General features: G+C 40.2%; 1 protein-coding gene and 1 long non-coding RNA gene across 3 annotated transcripts in view; one reads left to right on the top strand and one right to left on the bottom strand.

Moving 5' to 3' along the window:
- Positions 1-3,594: 3,594 nt before the first annotated feature.
- On the top strand, positions 3,595-13,109 carry GPX7 (glutathione peroxidase 7). The gene is made up of 3 exons (XM_008633041.2): positions 3,595-3,856; positions 10,054-10,315; positions 12,084-13,109. Exons 1-3 carry the CDS (start codon positions 3,650-3,652, stop codon positions 12,245-12,247), a joined length of 633 nt encoding a protein of 210 aa, XP_008631263.1. The 5' UTR covers positions 3,595-3,649; the 3' UTR covers positions 12,248-13,109.
- The window catches only part of LOC108446561, a 16,201-nt gene continuing 2,532 nt past the window's right edge, over positions 3,863-17,531 (bottom strand). Inside the window, exons 2-3 of one of the 2 annotated variants that reach the window (XR_001861772.1) lie at positions 8,685-8,804; positions 3,863-5,518 (exon numbers count right to left, since the gene is read on the bottom strand). This is a non-coding gene — a long non-coding RNA (uncharacterized LOC108446561). Of the gene's footprint in view, positions 5,524-8,684; positions 8,805-17,531 lie in introns of both variants that reach the window. The other variant, XR_001861773.1, reaches the window with a different exon arrangement.

A 17,531-nucleotide genomic window follows, 5' to 3' on the forward strand; every position in this document is an offset into this window, starting at 1 on the left:
CGGGCACGGTGCCCGCACCGCCCCGGCCGAGCTGCGGAGCCCCCCGTGCCTCAGAACCTCCCTCTTGCTGAGGGGGTGACGCGCCCCCCTCTCCGTCTCCCCCGGCGTTCAGGGCCTCCCTCCCCCAGTGCCCCAGGCGCACGCAAGAGGGGACAAGGGAATAAGCAGCATGGTTTTTTTCTTAATTACCCCCCAACAGCCATCCTAGGGTTCCCCTTATTTCTCTTCCCAGGCCTCTCCCTACGCATAGAATCAGCAAGATTGGAAGAGCCCGTTAGGATCACCCAGTCCAACCGTGTACCCAGCACTGTCTCTGTATCCCCACAGCCACTAAACCACAGCACCCAGCGCCAGGTCCAGACCTCTCCTAAACACCTCCGGGGGGGGTGACTCCATAGGGCAACCTATTCAATGCCTGACCACTCTTAACAGGGAACAACTTTTTTCTTAGTATCTAATCCGAATCTTCCCCGTCACAGCACGGAACCATTTCCTCTGGTCCTCTCCCTGCAGGCACGGCAGAAAGGACCGGCCCCCTCCTCAGTACACCCTACTGCCAGGAGAGCGATGAGGCATCTGCTCCCCAGGCCCTGGGGAGCAGGTTAGGGCTCGATGGAGCCGGGGCCTTGATCCCTGCTTCCCCAGGGTTTCTCGCCCTCCTCCTGTGCTCGGTGGAGAAGGGAGGGTGTGCTCCGTGGACCCGGAGAAATGACTCCAGGATCCCTGACCTTGGCTATGAAGCTGGCCCCGGCAGCAGCCAGGGACAGTGGCTTGGCCAGCATGTCTACTGGCAGATCCGCAGGTCTCGGGGGAGAAGAGCCAGCCTGCCGGCTCTTGGCAGTGCTCGACGGTGACCTAAAGGCACTGGGAAGTGCTTGTCTGAGGCAAATCCCTCTGTGATCCAGTACTACCCCTTTTTGGCAGTGAAATGTCGTGTTGTTGGCACTTCCTAGCCCAGGCTAAGGAGGCCTTTCCAGGAAAATAAGGCGCGTAAAAGATCAGTGTTGCACTACGAAAGGGGTTCAAAGGAAAGTATTAAAAGTAATATGAATAGTAGTGCTGGAAACACTACCTCAGGGAGACTGTGTAGGTAAACAAAAGTTGCAAAATCTGTAATACAGGATTCTATAAATACTGACAAGACATACTTCTGAATGTATTGTGAAGTCAGCACAATCCTTAGAGGTAACCTGCTTTTTTTTTTTGGTTCACTTGAAGTTCACACTTTACAAAACTAGGACTGGGTAGCTCATGGGATGTAGTGCAGAGATTTCACCTTTAGGGACGTGGGCCAGTCCCAGGCAGCAGTGACAGAAACAGCAGTGCTGCCGTGGGGACAGCTGAGGTTAACTGGGTGGTGGTTCCTGCCTATTCCAATCTATTTGACAAAGATTTTTATTAGGTTTAGTAGGCCAAAGAGTAAATTGCAAAAGTAACTAGATTATACTTGCTGCTGGATACAGTCCCCCTAGATCAACATTGAGACATGCTAGTGAGCAAACACACACCAGTTTGCAAACCTGACTGGCATATTTCCTTCAAATAGTTGGATAGACTTTAATATGAACTGGTAGTGAAGTTTGGCTCCAAAAACTTGCACCAGTATAAAGCCAACAGTCTTTGACATAGTCTCTTTCTCTGTGTTCAGGAACAATGCCTCCTTCTTTGCTGATGTTAAAGAATGTTTTATTGTAGGGAGCAGTATAGAAACATGGCACTAAAAGAGGAAGCAGGGTTTTACTGCCAGCTGGCCATTATTTAAAGAATTCCCAATTCAGTGCCAATGATCAAAACTTTCAGGTCCTGGGCTCAGTCTGTAGGAGAAAATATGACTCTGAAAGCCACTAAATTTTATCTAGACACCAGAGATGATAATCATAAAGCTGTAGGAAGTAGATTTTATAAAGTGCCTTTCTAGAGCAAAACTTGCTTCTTACGTTGCAGTATGATGCCCCATTTTTAGTCCTATACCCAAGCAACTAAAATATTATTCCTCAAAAATGTAAATGTGTATTGTAGATTTCTTTTTAATTTTTTGACAAAAAACCATAACCACCTTACGCTGATCATCATTGGAATGATTTTTAAAGATTATTTTTAGAATTTACTAGGTTTAAAAAAATATTTTCATATGGATATCCCATATTAAAGCCCTGTTCTCTTTCTCCAGATGTATCTGAAGAAAGTCTAAATCTTCTTAGATAATTTACTTTTCAAATTAGGAGATCATACTTGACTGTCATTTTGGTCAATACTAAAGCCAGGAAAGCATTCAGGAAAATACTACTTATCTGCAAAGAACTTCACATTCTCATCACAGTGTGTCTTTCCTGTAGACAGCATGGCAGAAGATTTTCCATCTATCCATCTATATATTCTAGTAGCATATTACATTATTTATTGATGTTGGATATCTAGTTAAACTGAAATACATAAAGATGTGAAAAATCTGAAATGCTTAAAAACTATAAATAAGTTTTTCAACTAGCTATATATGGCTTCTTCCCTTACAGTAATGCCAGTCATGCTTGAATTACCTAAGCAAATTTCATCAAAATGTCAAAAATCTACCAAAACTCTTTTTTTTTAAAAAAACCCCAAACACAAAGTGAGATTACAAAATGTAATTTGCTCTTCAAAAGATAAATTTCCAATATGCCTTGGAGCCACTCTTAATTATTTTCTGTAAATCACTGCATTTTGCTTTTCTTTGCCAAGATCTATCAGAATCATAGCCATCCATAGCTGACCAGTTTCTTGGTCCAAGAAGAAATCAATGACCATCAAATGCTTTCTATTGTTGTTACTTTGTAAGTACAAATCCTTTTCTTCCAGCAGGCATAGTAGCAAACTGTCCAAGTGGCAGTTTTTTGCAGACAGCGCAAGAATGACATCAGTGCAGTGAGGCAGCGTTTTGGCTCTGAATGTCTGAGCGCTTTGATACCAAACTTGGTTCCTGATGCTTTATGGCCCTTTCTTGCTTGAAAACCCTCTGGTGGTGTGGTTTCTCTCATCTCACACAGTGAGACCAGTGGTCTGGCCACTCACTCCTCACCAGCCAGATGCATGCAGAGCTGAATTTCCTGCAGGCCTGCCTGATGTGGCTGTTTTATGTGGCGTGTTGGTGATTCTGGTTTTGCTGACTGTGTGCTGTGACTCTCTTTCGGAGCACTCGCCTCAGTAACCAGTAGCAACCAAGCCACTGCTGTCCTTTGACATTACACCGTAGTTAGTACACACACACAAAAAAACCTTTGCAAATCCATCAAAAATCACAACGACAGAGTTAAAGCAGGATCTTTAATAACACCAAGGCCATGGGTTTGATCCCTGTATGGGCTATTCACTTAAGAGTTGGACTCAGTGATCCTTGTGGCTGCCTTCCAACCCAGAACATTCTGCGATTCTGTCACTGGCATCCCACAGACTGAGCCAACTAGTGCTTTAAACCCGTAACCATTCAATGCACCACTTCCACCACGAAATGCTCCATTTCAGAGCGTGTGCATCCTCCACGGAGGCATCCCGGTGCGGTGCGGAGCGGGCAGAGCCGCCGAGTGCCGCAAAAGGCCCGTTTGCAGCAGCGAGGCGTTTGCGGCAGCGCGGCCGGGCCGGGGCCGGGCGGGCAGAGGCGCGGCGGCCGTGCAGCATGCTGGACCCGGAGGGCAGTGTGGAGCACCAGCCTGCCTCCTCCTTCCCCAAAGTCCTCCTCATCCCTCTAGCCATGCTCCTCGCAATTGCAGCGCTCCTGCTCTTAGCCTTTTCCGCTACGCGGCAGAAGGAGCCTGATTTTTACACTTTCAAAGTTGTAAACATCAGGGGCAAGCTTGTGTCTCTGGAGAAGTACAGGGGCTCGGTAAGTGCGGCGGGGAGGGCGGCCCCCGCCCGGGCTCACTAACTGGCAGCCCTTGCATGTCCGCGGAGCGAGCGCGGGGGAGAGCGCTCGGGGCCTCGGTGCACACACGCGTGGGCATCTGGGCAGCTCAGTGTGTGGCTGATGGAACACGCGCTGCCCTTTAGCGAACACGTCTGGCTAACACAGGCTCCTCTTCAATAAAGCGTTTGCAGTCTAACCCCCGTGTGTGTCCGCGTCTTCTCCTACCGCAGCCGCCTGTAGACGTGGCAGGCAGGGAATGCTGCCCTCCTGCCGTTCTTGCAGCAGGATGGATTGCTTTGGATTCTGCCTACTCCATTGGAAGTTCAGGAAGTTTGTGTCTTTGTGTAACTTACTTTTGGAGTTTATTTCTGCCTTTTAACTGCATGACTTCGTGTATGTTATTCTTACCTAAATCCCATTCCTTTTTAATGTTCTGCATTAAAAAAAAAGGGATTTGGTCCGCCGCTGATGGAGTTAACAGATTTCACGGTACTTTGTAAAAACATGAGAGACATTACAAAGTATCAGAGTATAGTGAAATTGTAACAACATCATGCAATTTCTCTGTCACTTTTCAGTCTGACAGCAATATGAAGGGCACATAGATACACGTTTTTATGATGTCTTCGAAATTTTGTTTACATATTACATTAAGGATTTCTAGGCAGAGCTTTCCATACCATTTTAAAACAATATTCTTGACTATAATCTGATTTTATTTCATTTCATTTCATTTCATTTCATTTTATTTTATTAGTGGTTTGATCATCTAGGAAAGATGGTCAGTACCTATGGAAGAGTGAAAAGAGAACTTAGCACACTCATTATACTTAATAATATAAACTCTTATAGCCCCTTTCACAAATTATAGAAGCAAAAATCAACATCAATCCCACAAGTGCCACTCTTAGCACACAAGTGCCACATCTGTGATACAGTCAGGCAGTGCAATAGTTTTCCTGCTCCCCAAAAGGTGGCACCACTTATTGCTTTCACCCTTTTTCTCCAGCTTTGTGTTTCCACCTTCCTTTTTCCCTCTCCTCAGGTGTCTGAGCTCACTGGTCCACAACAGCAGGTCACTAAAACATTGGCAGGAAGACAGAGAAGCTATATAGGGAGATGCACATTTTCTTGAGCTCAGCAGAAAGAGATACTGGTGGATTTGGACCAAATGAGAGGTCTAAATCCTACCTGGTCAAAGTCCTCATCCCCCTCCATACAGCAGAACTGGTCCTATGCCCACTCAAATATCTGTGTTGGAGAAAAATGTGGAAGCTGTTTAATATTGAGCAATATTTGTGTTTTTTTAATGAGCTCCTTCCAAAGGCTCTGTCAATAAATCCTGTTACTGGGGCATGTTTTGTCTGCACATCATCTGCTAATCTGAATAAGCAAATATGACCTGTAGCTTCTCTATCTCAGGGCCAGAATCCACATGGAAAGGAGTTAAGGGAGAACTCCGAAGAATTCCTTACAGCCACTCTGCAGAGAGCTGGGGGTGTTCATCCCCTCTGGAACAAGCTGCAGAGCCTGGTCTGGAATCTCATGACCAGGCAGGTTCAGGGTGTGTGCTGTATCCCAGTGCTGTGGTTCCAGGCCATCCTCGAGACACGGCTGGTTTCATAGAGGGGAGCTCTAGAGCTGTACTTGGGAAAGATAATACCACTGATTAATGGTATTCCTTGATCTCTGCTAGGCCATATGGAATAGTTTACTCCAAAAAAGTGACATTCAGCTTCTGTATGGAATAAAAGGTAGATTTGAGTTCAGGGATCCTATTAATGTTCAGGCTACCTGCTCTTTGATAATGCATGTGCACAATTTTAAAGCAAATTATGGCAATAAAACACATCCCTTTCTGTCATTATATTGTCAGAACTCAGTATCAAGATAGAAAAAGGTTAATTAAAACTCCCATTTATTTCTTAAAATAGACTTGCTTAAGTCTCCAATTAGATAAGTAATGTTAGGGTGTAGATTTATCATAGTATTTTAAAGCTATTAAAAGAAAGCAAATATTATTAAAGTACTACATGAGTGCTGGTGGTATTTTAAGGAAAGTGAGTCACTAGTTCGCTCCTGGAACAATAGTCTGCTAATTGCTAAACCAGCTTTTACCAGCCTTAAGCTTTCTGGCAGATGTAGTGAAGACATTTTCTTCAATTCAGTCACTCAGCTAATTTATTTAAATAACTACTTAATTGGTAGTCAAGAAACTAACTAGGAATTGAAACAATCCAAAGACTTCCAGAGTCTAAAAAAAAAAATTAATAAAGTCTGCTAATTCTAAAACCGCAAGAGCCATGCTAAGTATAAACAATCAGTGCAATTCATGACTGACAGAATCCTTCTTCAATAAGTCATTATTAATATAAACTTGTGTCTGTTCAGATCATTGAAACAGTTTTTTCATAGTAAGAAAAAAAAGACTGATGGATATAATTCACTTTCTATTCGAGTGTATCTTGATACGAACCACAATTACCCTCTGTTATATAGTAAAGAAAGGGAGGACTATTACCACTGAGAAAAGAGTTCCACAAGTGAAATAGATCAAAAAAACTGTCTGGTTCACTGTGTTGTGGAGAAGGCCATCCTTCTATGGTTTTTCCACACTACCATAAACTGTTGACCCATCTACATTAAAAATGAAGGGCAGCGATGAGGATGGACAAGAATCAAGAAGATCCAAACAAGATTAGTTTTCTGTCTAATCTAATTCAATAATCTTTTCTTTTATGATCTGTGTCTGATATGCTGTAAGAGGCAGTATTCTTACCAAAAATAGTACCTATTTGGGAGTCAGAACTCCCAAACATCAACTGTTCCCTGCTGTGTTTATGCCTATCTTGGTGTAATGATACCAATCTACCACCCAGCTAAGTACAGTGTGCTGGGGTGGAATTAAGCAGTGTCAATGCAGTGCCTTTGGAAATCTTGAGCCATAGGTACTATAATCATGGAAAAGCATTAGACACTATAACAATTTAAGTATTATTTTTATACTCAATATTATTATTGAGAGGAGTGCTAGGCACTTTGGACTAGAGCTCACTGCAATCCGAGAATGTGGTGTTACTGAGTGTGGATAAATACCGAGCACAGCCACTGAATTACTGCACAAATATTGCTTTTGGTTCCACGAAGGTGATAGCTCAGTGAGTTGGTGCAGTCTGACACTTGTGGCTGGTTCCTCCATCAGTCACATAGAGCAAGTTAAGAATCTCTGTGTCTAAAAACCCAAGCATCTACTGTCTCTGCTGACAGGTCCACAAAGGGTTACTTGAAGCTGAGACAGATTCCTAAATCTGTCCCGGGATTTTTCCCTAAAGAAGGCACGCTGGTGTAAATATGAAGTAAAGCAAGAAGAGTTTTTTGCAGTGTTAAATAAATGAGTTCACTACTAGAATGCATGGTTTTCTAAGCAAAGGCAAGGAAAGGATTAAGTATTAAAGTATTAAGAGGTCAGACAACAGCTGATAAAGAATTCAGCTGAAATGAAATCATTTTTGTGAGGTCCACTGAACTGTTTTCACTGCACACTAGGTGGTGTGCTTGACTTGCACTCCTAAAGTCAGGCATATTGAACTTAAATTAAGTCGTTAACAGCTGTAAGAAGTCAAAGTACAGCCTCTACATGAGAGCAAAAAGAGTGACTTTTATTAATATTTATTAAAAATAAAACACAGACCAAAAAAAAATCACCACTTTAAATCACTTCTAATACCAGACACTTGAAAGATAACTCAGTAAAGATTTTTAAAGAATAATTTTAAACATTCATTGAGAAATACTATAGATCATGCAAGTTTTCGTTATATGTGTTATACATTTAAGAGGTCTGCACTATTAAGTTATGGAGTTCAGGAATGGAGAATTCAGTTACAGAGAATGCATTTTTCTAAGGAAAAAAGAGAAGCATAATGTGTCTGCCATCCCTAGAAATGCTGCATGTAGTTTCCATCTGTTTCGGAGGAATATGTTTGGAAGTTTGCACTATTTGCAGTGTGAGCTCTCAAGCCTTTCACCACCATGCCAAGTAATTACTGATTTTAAACAGCTGTAAATGAAAATAGTTGTTTCTTTTTGAGTGAATCCTTTCAAGCCCTCTTTTGACTTAAAATCAAGTAAAAGTTATAAAAGCTTGATTGTATTCACTGGCAATTCATCTTTCATATCTGTTTTAATATGAACACAATGCTTACAAAACCTTATTTCCCCCAAACCTCCAGTGATAAATTCTTACATTACCATTCTGCTTGAGATAAAGAACCAATAGAGATGAATTCAGTAAGGCGGATGAATACTTCTGCATCATGAATATTCCGAGGCTTAAAATATATTTTTAAAAGCTTCTAAAATTTCATATGAAAGAACTACATATGACTTCAGCTCTTAGTAGTACAATTTATCTTTATTTCAAACTAAACTACAGTTATCACTATGTTTGGTAAATCAGATTATTTGATAAGAACAGAACTGCCAATAGTTATTTTTTATGCCCAACATATAAATTCTACTTCAAATGCTGAGAGTCTGCAACAGGAATGCATCATAAAATTATTACCTCTTCTCTGAAAAAAAAAAAAAGTCTAATTATATGTCATAATTTTGGATGTTTTAGGAGACTGAATTTAAAATTTCAGGCAGAGCTTGTAAGTGTTGTCTGAATGAAAGGGATAATTCAGAGCTGAGATGGCTGCAGGTCATATTTCATATACAAGTGTACAGGGGTTGCTTAGATTGCATCCTGTTGACACACTACACTACAAAGAAGATTACACTAGCTTGTGCTTGGTAAGATTACCTGTCTTCCAGGGAAAACAGTGTCACTCCAAATCCACTTTAAATTCAATAGCTGGACTTTGATGATTCTTGTGGGTCCTTCCAGCTCAGGATATTCTATGATGCTATGATGGCCGTACAGCTATACGAAGTAGAAAATACACAGAGTAAGTGTCAATGTTTAATGTAAGAAATTACAAACACCAACATCCCCTTAGCTTTTTCTTTACTTATTCCTACTCCTTTTACTTATATCATCTTATGATCCCATACCTTACCCAGGTATGTACTTTCACATGCCAGTTTGTTTCCTGGCTTTAAAAACACGATGCACATGTAGCCGTTTATTTTTTGCTAAATGTAATGTATTTGACACACCCTATTTCCTTAAATACTTTTGTAAAAAACTGTTAGAATGGACTCAATTTATGTAGAATGAGCAGCAACTTACACAAAATTCATGAGAATAATAAAACTATAATTCTAAAAATAAATTCTAAAAGTTATTTAAGGATAAAACATCTCAAAAACCAATGAAAAATTCTTCAAGGCTTTGAGAAACTGTAATTTATGTTAGTTCAGAGTTAGGTCACTTTATTTTCCCAACAAATTCTGTTGTTCCTGTCTGTGACAGCTTCCTCCCAGCTGGATCTGTGCTGGCAGATCCTGGTGCTAGTATCTGAGTGACACAATGCACACAGCATTGAACATGAGCCACTGCAGGAATGACTTCAAAGGATAGTGGGCAGCCTTCACCTCTTGGAATCACTAATTGAGGCAGTAAACCTTTCAGCAAAAACTGTTGTCATTTTGTCACAACTGAGTAGATTTACTCTAGAAGTGATGGGAAGTTTTACAGCCCACACTGCACAGAAAAACCCCAAATCCTGTAATTGCTTCTATTAACTTCCAGGTCAAGACATCTACACTAGCAGTGATAAATGGATCAGCCAGTTCAGGATGGGCACCAAATTCTGTGCAAGAAAAGATGCTGCAGAACAGATGCTTCACAATAGATAAATAAACAACAAAAAATACATTGATTTACAAGTTTCTTTCATTTAACTTAGTATATCTTAGCTGGATGGTCACTTCTTAAATATCTTTAAAAATTGTCCAAAAGGCAGAATGGAGAAATACATATTCTCTGTAAACTGAAAATTAAGATTGCTTAGCAGTTGATTGATTATCTTAATGCTTTCCAAAGAGGAATACATAAAAGAAATATTAAATCTTCCTTTTGTGAGTAGAACTCAATGTAGTTTCAGATATGTGTTCAGCCACAGTTCCCTAGACATTCTTTCTTTTTTTAAAATAATCTTCATTCCAGTCTACCTGTTGGAAAACTGACATGTGCAGCGCATTTTAAAATGTGCTCTCTTTTTCTTCAGGTGTCTCTAGTTGTCAACGTTGCAAGTGAATGTGGGTACACAGACAGCCACTACAAGGCCTTACAGCAGCTGCAGAGAGACCTGGGCCCGTACCATTTCAATGTGCTGGCATTCCCCTGCAATCAGTTTGGGCAGCAAGAACCAGACACTAACAAAGAAATTGAGAGCTTTGCACGAAAGACTTACGGTGCCTCCTTCCCCATGTTCAGCAAAATCACCGTCAGTGGAGCTGGTGCAATTCCTGCCTTCAAGTACTTAATTGGTGAGTAACCTGGAACACTGGAGGGTTGTTTCTCCAGCATAGAATTCCTCTGACACAAAATACCATCTAACAGAAAAAGGAGATCTATGATTGAGTTCACAGAGTTGTCAGGCTCAAGGAGGTCAGAAGTCATGTAGTCCCTCCTCCTGCACAAGGCAGGATATCTCTTTGTTGCCTTTGTCTTACCTTCCAAAAAGATCTCCAGAGATGAAGACACATCAATAGCAGATGTCTTGTAAAAGCTGGTTCAATAAACCTCTACATGGAACACAGGCCTTGAAATACTCTCCTCTACGCATACAACACCCTGACCTTTTTCCACGTACAGCCTCGTAAGTACTCCTCCTGTGACATGAGTGCTGCAGGTTGGATTTATAAGACTCATCTCTAGAGCTGTAGGATAAGTGGAAGCAAAGCACCTCACAATTTACTTCAACAATCAAAAAGTGAAACCAGGCACTAGACGATGTCCTTGAATACTCCCTTCCTCATTCCTCCCCAAGCACTGGAACAGCCCTACTGTACAGTTCCTCCAGTTCCAACCTGCCTTATAGCCAGCACTGAGACCAGAAGAGGTTTTGCTGGTTCTTACCAGCCAGCTGACAAGATACACTGTAAAGCAGGATATTCCCTATCAAGGCACTACTTTTCTTGCACTGAACAAATGCTTTGAATACCATTTAAATGCTAAATTAAAATGTCAGTCTTAACCCAATCTGAAGGAAATGTCTTTCAGCAATGAAATATAGTAAAGCCCAGTGTGAGACAGTATCACCTGAGCTGCATTCTGCAAGGACCATATCCCTGCTGCTTCTCTCCAGCACCACAGTGTTCTCCCACATACCGCTGAATTTAAAGGAGTGTGGATATTATTTCTGGCTACCTCAAGCTCACCTCCTTCCAGGTGTCTGTAATGGATCATTCTGCTAACAAAACTTCCCTGTAATCCTCTTCACATCCTTTAATCTCTGTTTTGCCCAGGAGAATTGTTCCTGCAGACATGTCCCAGGAAATTTGCAAAACTTCTGTTTCCCCACTGGCCTGCCTGCAGAGGGAGGCTGCTGGAGGCTGGGTCTTTATTCAGCACAATGACAACACAGTTGAAAGTGTAGGTCTGGCTGTGTCTTGATGACACTTTGAAATAACTTCTGATTCCTTAGGAGGTTTGCCCAGTGTAAAATCAGTGGGAAAAAAGGTGCTAATTTGTCTGCAGTGTCTGTACTTGTGCTTTTAGTGGGATGAGGTTCATGGCCTAATTGAAAGTCCTGGAAATTTTGTTAGTCACATAGCAGAATAGCAAAGGGTAAGGGTGTGGCTCACGTAAAAGAGTATGTGACCCGGAAGGGGAAAACTAGGAGATGAGAATTAGGTTTCCACCTGGAATGATTACTTTGTTATTTCTTCTGGATAAGCAAGTAGTCAGTCCTGGTACAGCTATATTGTTATGCCAAATTCAATTTTCCTATCAGTGTTCAGCTGTGTCAGGTATATCTGTATAGCACAGCAACACATACATATCCCCTCACACACTTCAGCACTGATTGTTGTGCTTTCTCCGAGCTCAAGCTTCCCTGTTTCCATTAGTCGCCAAGGGACTACTGCCTAGTTAAAGCTGTCTGTCAGAAAATTAATCTTATTCAGTCTGAACTTCCTCTTAATTTTACATTCCTTCTTCCTCTGAGAGATTAATCATCAAATTGACAAGAACAAATGTCAGGAATTGGCTAATGTGTTTTTCTAATATATAACTTTTTCTCCCCCCCTGTAGATTCTACAGGAGAAGAACCAACTTGGAACTTCTGGAAATACCTGGTGGACCCCAATGGGAAAGTAGTAAAGGCCTGGGACTCCACTGTCTCTGTTGAAGAAATAAGACCCCATGTTACAGAACTTGTAAGGAAAATCATCCTAAAGAAGAAAGATGAATTATGACTTTCATCATAAAAATCCCAGCATTCCAATTGCATCTTCACTGAGAATCAGGGCTGGACTTTTTCTTTTCACATTCCAAAAGAGAGGACGTGGGGAAAGGAAATTATGACCAGTTGAATCTGTATTCACCATCCTAGGAATGTAGAAAACAGCAAGTTAGCACAGCCAAAGTAATTTAATATTTTTCTCCAACTGAATTCTGTTCAAGTTTTCTAGAAAAGGAGAAATCTTCAGCAATTGTTTCTTCCCCAATTTAATTATTAAGTTGTTGGTAACACTATAGGAAATCAGGTCATGTAGGAAGAAAGATCAGAATAATGAGAATGTCATAGCTGGGATCTCCCTGATATCTACAAATCTGTTGTCATATTTTGATTGCAAACTGAATAAAATAAAGAGCAAAAAGGGCATGATTGACTTAAGGCATGTGCTAGGAAGAGGGCCAAAACAGATACCTTCAGACTAGGCAGAATTTGCATGTTCCAATTACCACAGCCAAACACAGCTAATTTCATGTGTCTAGAAAGTTTAGAAGGGCACAGGGAAAACACATCTATAAAGCTTAAATGAAAGAAATATGAAGACAAAGTCTCTGTAAAAATTCTCCAGAAGCTATGAGAAGAATTTCTGCATTTTTTCGCTAAGTAAAGATTATCAGATGATATTTAAATAGTCATTTGAATATCTGTAAGACCAGAGCCTACATGAAATGGCTATTTCTTTCTTCTATTAGCGTGTTACCTTAGAATTACTCTCACCTCATAAAACTGATGTTAAATTTATTTTCCGTTTTATAACACTATCCAATTTTGCTGCATGTACAGACAAACATCAATCAAAAATATTTTTTCCATGGAAATAATTTTGCAAATATTTAATTCTTGCATAATGTTATGTAGTTTAATACCACATTAGTGTTACAAATGCTTAATGGCACCTTTTTCAACTCCAGCGGTCAGGAATCTGCTCAGACTTCAGAAGTCCCTAGCTCATGCTAAAATAACACTAACATTTGCAGCCTCATTGTTCCTTGACAGAAACCCTTTGAAAATCTTGTCAGGAAGAACTCTTTTTATCTCAACAAAAACCCCAATGTTCCCATCCTCTTAACCTCAGGATGCCTTAAGAAGAATCTAGTCTTGTCCAACTGCAGTATTATTGACAAGTGAAAGCCTTTTTTGTGCTTTCTGATGCTCTTTCAAGTAGCACAAACAATGTTTGTCCATAGAGTTGTCAGGGCCCATGTGTACAAATAAGCCTTAATTGACATGACCATGGTAAGGACTTTTTCCAGCTCCTCACTGCCATTAGAGCTCTTCAGTGTCCAGACAGGCTCTTGTTGAAAACAAAGGCAAATATTATGGCATGTCCAGGTTTGCAGAACAAGAGAGGAAAGAATACTGACTGGACTCATTCTGTGGAGCTCTCTGCAGAAGTAAGAGCTCCAGGTACTTTAGGATTTCAGGAAGAACATGAAAGGCAGAGATTATACTGTACAAAACAATCTCAAATTGCCTGAAAGAAGCTGAGAGCAAGGTTTTTTAAGTTTTAGTGAAAAAATAAAGGGGGGGAGGGTAGAAGAGAGAATAAAAGGAAGTAGTAATAGAAGAACATAAGTAAAAGGAGAAATCAAGTAAAAAGGAGGAAATGAGAAGGAAATGAAAATAGAGTTTACAGCCAAATAATCATTGGGACAGACAGAGCATGGAAATGTTCAAGTCTGAACATTGATACAAATGGGTATGTTCCAAGCTCTATCAGCTACTTCTCACTTGAACTGTAACTTAGGAGTGCAGGAAATTGGTGCTTGTGGCAGTGAATATCTGTATTTTCCTCCTCTGATGGTGAGAGAAGTGAACTCTATGCCTGATTCAGTCATTTAGTCTATTCTTACATGGATCAGTCTAAGACAATGGTTGCTAAGGATATCACAAAGAAAGGAAAATCAGGCCCAGCTGATATTGTGCAGGGGCAGAGAATCCAACTCTTAGAAAAGGAGGTCTTTATTACTCCACAGACTGTTTCTCTTTTCCTCTTTTATCTCCTTTGATACTAATGCAATGCCCCAGCACGCTGTTAGCAAGTGCTGCAAGGCTTAAAATTTTCTCCTTCAAAAGTTTGTTTCTATTTTATATCTGAAGCCTGGATGAGACCAAACCAGGCTATGAAAAATATTTTAAGCCTTTACCATTTCAATTTCACTTCAAACAGAACTCTGGATTTACATAGAAACAAACTTCCATTCTCTATTAGACAAATCCTACAAGTCTAAAGAGATATAATGGCAAGGATCAGTTGGGAAGGTTTTGTCATATATGGACAAATATTGTTTGTGTTGCTTTTAAAGGCATTACAAGGCACAAAAAAAGCTTTTGCTTGCCAATAATACTGCAATTGGACAAGACTATATTCTTCTTAAAGCATCCTGGGGCTAAGAGCAGGGGACCTGAGCGTTATGTTTTTGTTGAGATAAAAAGAGTTCTTCCTGACAAGATTTTCAAAGGGCTTCTGTCAAGGAACAATGAGGCTGCAATTGTTAGAGTTATTATTTTAGTGTGAGCGAAGAATTTCTGCAGTCTGAAGTCTGAGCAGATGCCTGAGTGCTATGAATAACTTCAGACTGATACTGTCAGAATTGGTGTTCTTACAAGTTTGGCCATTTAAAGAGAACTAAGGTAAGTATTACATATGCAAGCCTTGAAAAAAACATATTTGATCAGCCACATGATTTTAAGTACATTACTACTTTCTCTGAAGTTAACAGATACATTTACATTATTAAATTAAGCATGTGGCATAGACTCCATCCTTTGTTGCACTAAATAATTTTGTAGAACAAATGCTTTGGCCTTTTAATCAAAGTTCTGGAGTGAAAGTAAATATGCTGTAGAATATTTATGTAGATTAATACATATCTGGTCACACTGTAAGGACTTCATGACTTCCTGCTCAGAAAAATTGCAAATCAGATTGCACCGAGTTGAATTTGACTGTTGAGACTATAGAGAGCATGCAGAGATCAGAAATTACTTTTTTTGCCTCATGAATTCCAGCACTGTTTTAATCTGACAGAGATCTTCCCTACAGCAAGTTCTGAAAACTGTGAACCAGCTCTGAATCTATAGCATGAGACTGTTTTTCCTTGCCACTTATTTGCTTTGCAGAGAAAATAGTAGTGTATATTAACAGATGAGCACATTGATGCATGGAGAGTGATTACCTTCATCATCTAAGACTTGATCTCTTACAGTTTACAACTTTAAAGGAGTAAACTCTTGGCCTGTTGATTTAAACATTAAACTAAGCACCTGGACACAATTGTATCCAGCCACGTGCCCCCTACGGCATGCCACAGGGAAAAGGAATAATTTTAAAGCCTAAATATAAGTTTAAAATTAGACAGAGCACTTTTGATCTTTTGAAACTTTGTCTCATAAAGAATGTAATAATCAGACCTACACGAAACCAAAGTTCTGTTTTGAAATGGAATATGCTACATTGAAATAGAGCAATTGAATGAAGCAATAGAGAGTGGGTTAAACCTCCTTTATTAGCATTATAAGGAGAAGAAAACCAAATACCCTAGTTGTCCTTACAGTCACATCTGCTGTTTTAGATAAATTCTAGGGACGTTTCACTTGAGTTTCTATTGTGACTTTAGTCAGAAACTTCAGTGGCAAACCAGACACAATTTCTCTGTGCTGGATGGTACTCAGTTTATCCTTTCAAACACAATAGCATCTCGTCCAATAAATTGCTGATCTTAGTCAAGATTTTCAGAAGACTGGACATCCCTTTGATTAAGCAAACAGATTTTGTGCTACCTTTGATTACTGAATCAACCAAATACATTCTACACAGGTAAATTGATACTTCATCTACTCATAGAGCCAAATGGAATTTAACAAGCTTACTTCTGACTCATTCACAGAGTCAAGTAAGCAGAGAAATCAGGTATTCTCTGTGACAATTAACAGATCCCACAGTAAAAGCATCACTGACAAAACACAAAGAAGTTTACAAACCTTTTGACAGATGAGATACTGAAAGCACCAAATGTGAGGACTAATTCTTAACCATATCAAAGCTCCATAGCAGAGACATATGCAGAGCAGAAGGAAATCGCTGAGCTGTACCAAACATCATCTCAAAGGTGATCTGTGATCTGATGCTACACAGTTAATTCATCTACATAGGCAGCTCACAAACACAGTGATGCCCACAATATAGGATAAGAAACAACAAAACATCTTTAAGCCAACTCTGCAGCACCTTGGCATAGACAACAGTGGAGGCTTTTCTAGTGACAGTGGCTGCCCTCTTCCAGCTGTCTCCGCTCAGCAGCTGAAGGCAGCCCAAGTAATTTTCCATCCTTAGCCTAGAAAACCTGATCCAAGCCATCAGTTCACCTGCCTAAGAGATAAGATGGGCTGTTTTATCTCAAAGCACTGCACAATACCTGCTCAATAAGAAGATCTTCTAAACTAATTCCTGGAAATTAGAATGATTGAAGGATCATTGTGTTTTGAGCAAGCAGACTTGTATTCTGGAAGGTAAGCACTGACATGAGTTTTTTAAGGAGATTCTGCTGATGCAGATTCTTTTCCCCCATTCAAATGCCACTCAAGCAGAACTAACAGCATCCAGTCAGGGACAGAGTCTTCCCTGAGCAATAATTGATGGAACAGTGGCAGTAAAAGGAAATAATACTATTCTAGAGCAATAGAAAAGATTGAAGTACAGTTACATGAAGAACAGACTCGTGTAATGCCTGATCTGTAATTGCAGTTCTGTGGAACACTTCCCCATCAGACAGAAATTACAGATATTCCAGCTTCAGGGAGCTGTAGTTTTAGCTTCCTTAAGTGAAAGATGCAGTAAGAAAGCTGTTACTGTATTATATTAAACAGTCCTCTGGTTTTCTTTGTCCCCCTTGCCCTAAAGCCACTGCTGTTTCATCATAATTAGTGCTTTCATCCGAATAATAGGATAAACCATTATATTTTTCTTTATCAAGCAAGGAAATCTGACAGTGATAAATAAAGAACAGCTGGCAAGGAAAATATCCATAAACCACAGATTGTTTATCCATTCTTTGGAAAAGAGCACAATAGTCAAACTGTTCCCTGTAAGTAAAGAGCTTGCTGAATTCCCTGTTTAAATTATAAATCAGCTTCTCTAACCTTTAGTTAGAGTCACACCACTCATTCTGATTTGTCATTACTTCTATATTCAAAAAACTATTTATTTTGTTACTGGTATTTTCCTGTCCTCTGGAGAGACC

The sequence above is a fragment of the Corvus brachyrhynchos genome, unplaced genomic scaffold (assembly GCF_000691975.1).
Source record: "Corvus brachyrhynchos isolate BGI_N302 unplaced genomic scaffold, ASM69197v1 scaffold34, whole genome shotgun sequence".
NCBI classification, from domain to species: Eukaryota; Metazoa; Chordata; class Aves; order Passeriformes; family Corvidae; genus Corvus; species Corvus brachyrhynchos.

What these genes read in the sequence shown, in the direction of transcription:
- GPX7 (XM_008633041.2), top strand. Translation starts at nt 3,650, where the DNA reads ATGCTGGACCCGGAGGGCAGTGTGGAGCACCAGCCTGCCTCCTCCTTC. An exon ending in TGGAGAAGTACAGGGGCTCG is followed by an intron (nt 3,857 to 10,053) that starts GTAAGTGCGGCG and finishes CTTTTTCTTCAG; the next exon opens with GTGTCTCTAGTTGTCAACGT. An exon ending in TGCCTTCAAGTACTTAATTG is followed by an intron (nt 10,316 to 12,083) that starts GTGAGTAACCTG and finishes CCCCCCCTGTAG; the next exon opens with ATTCTACAGGAGAAGAACCA.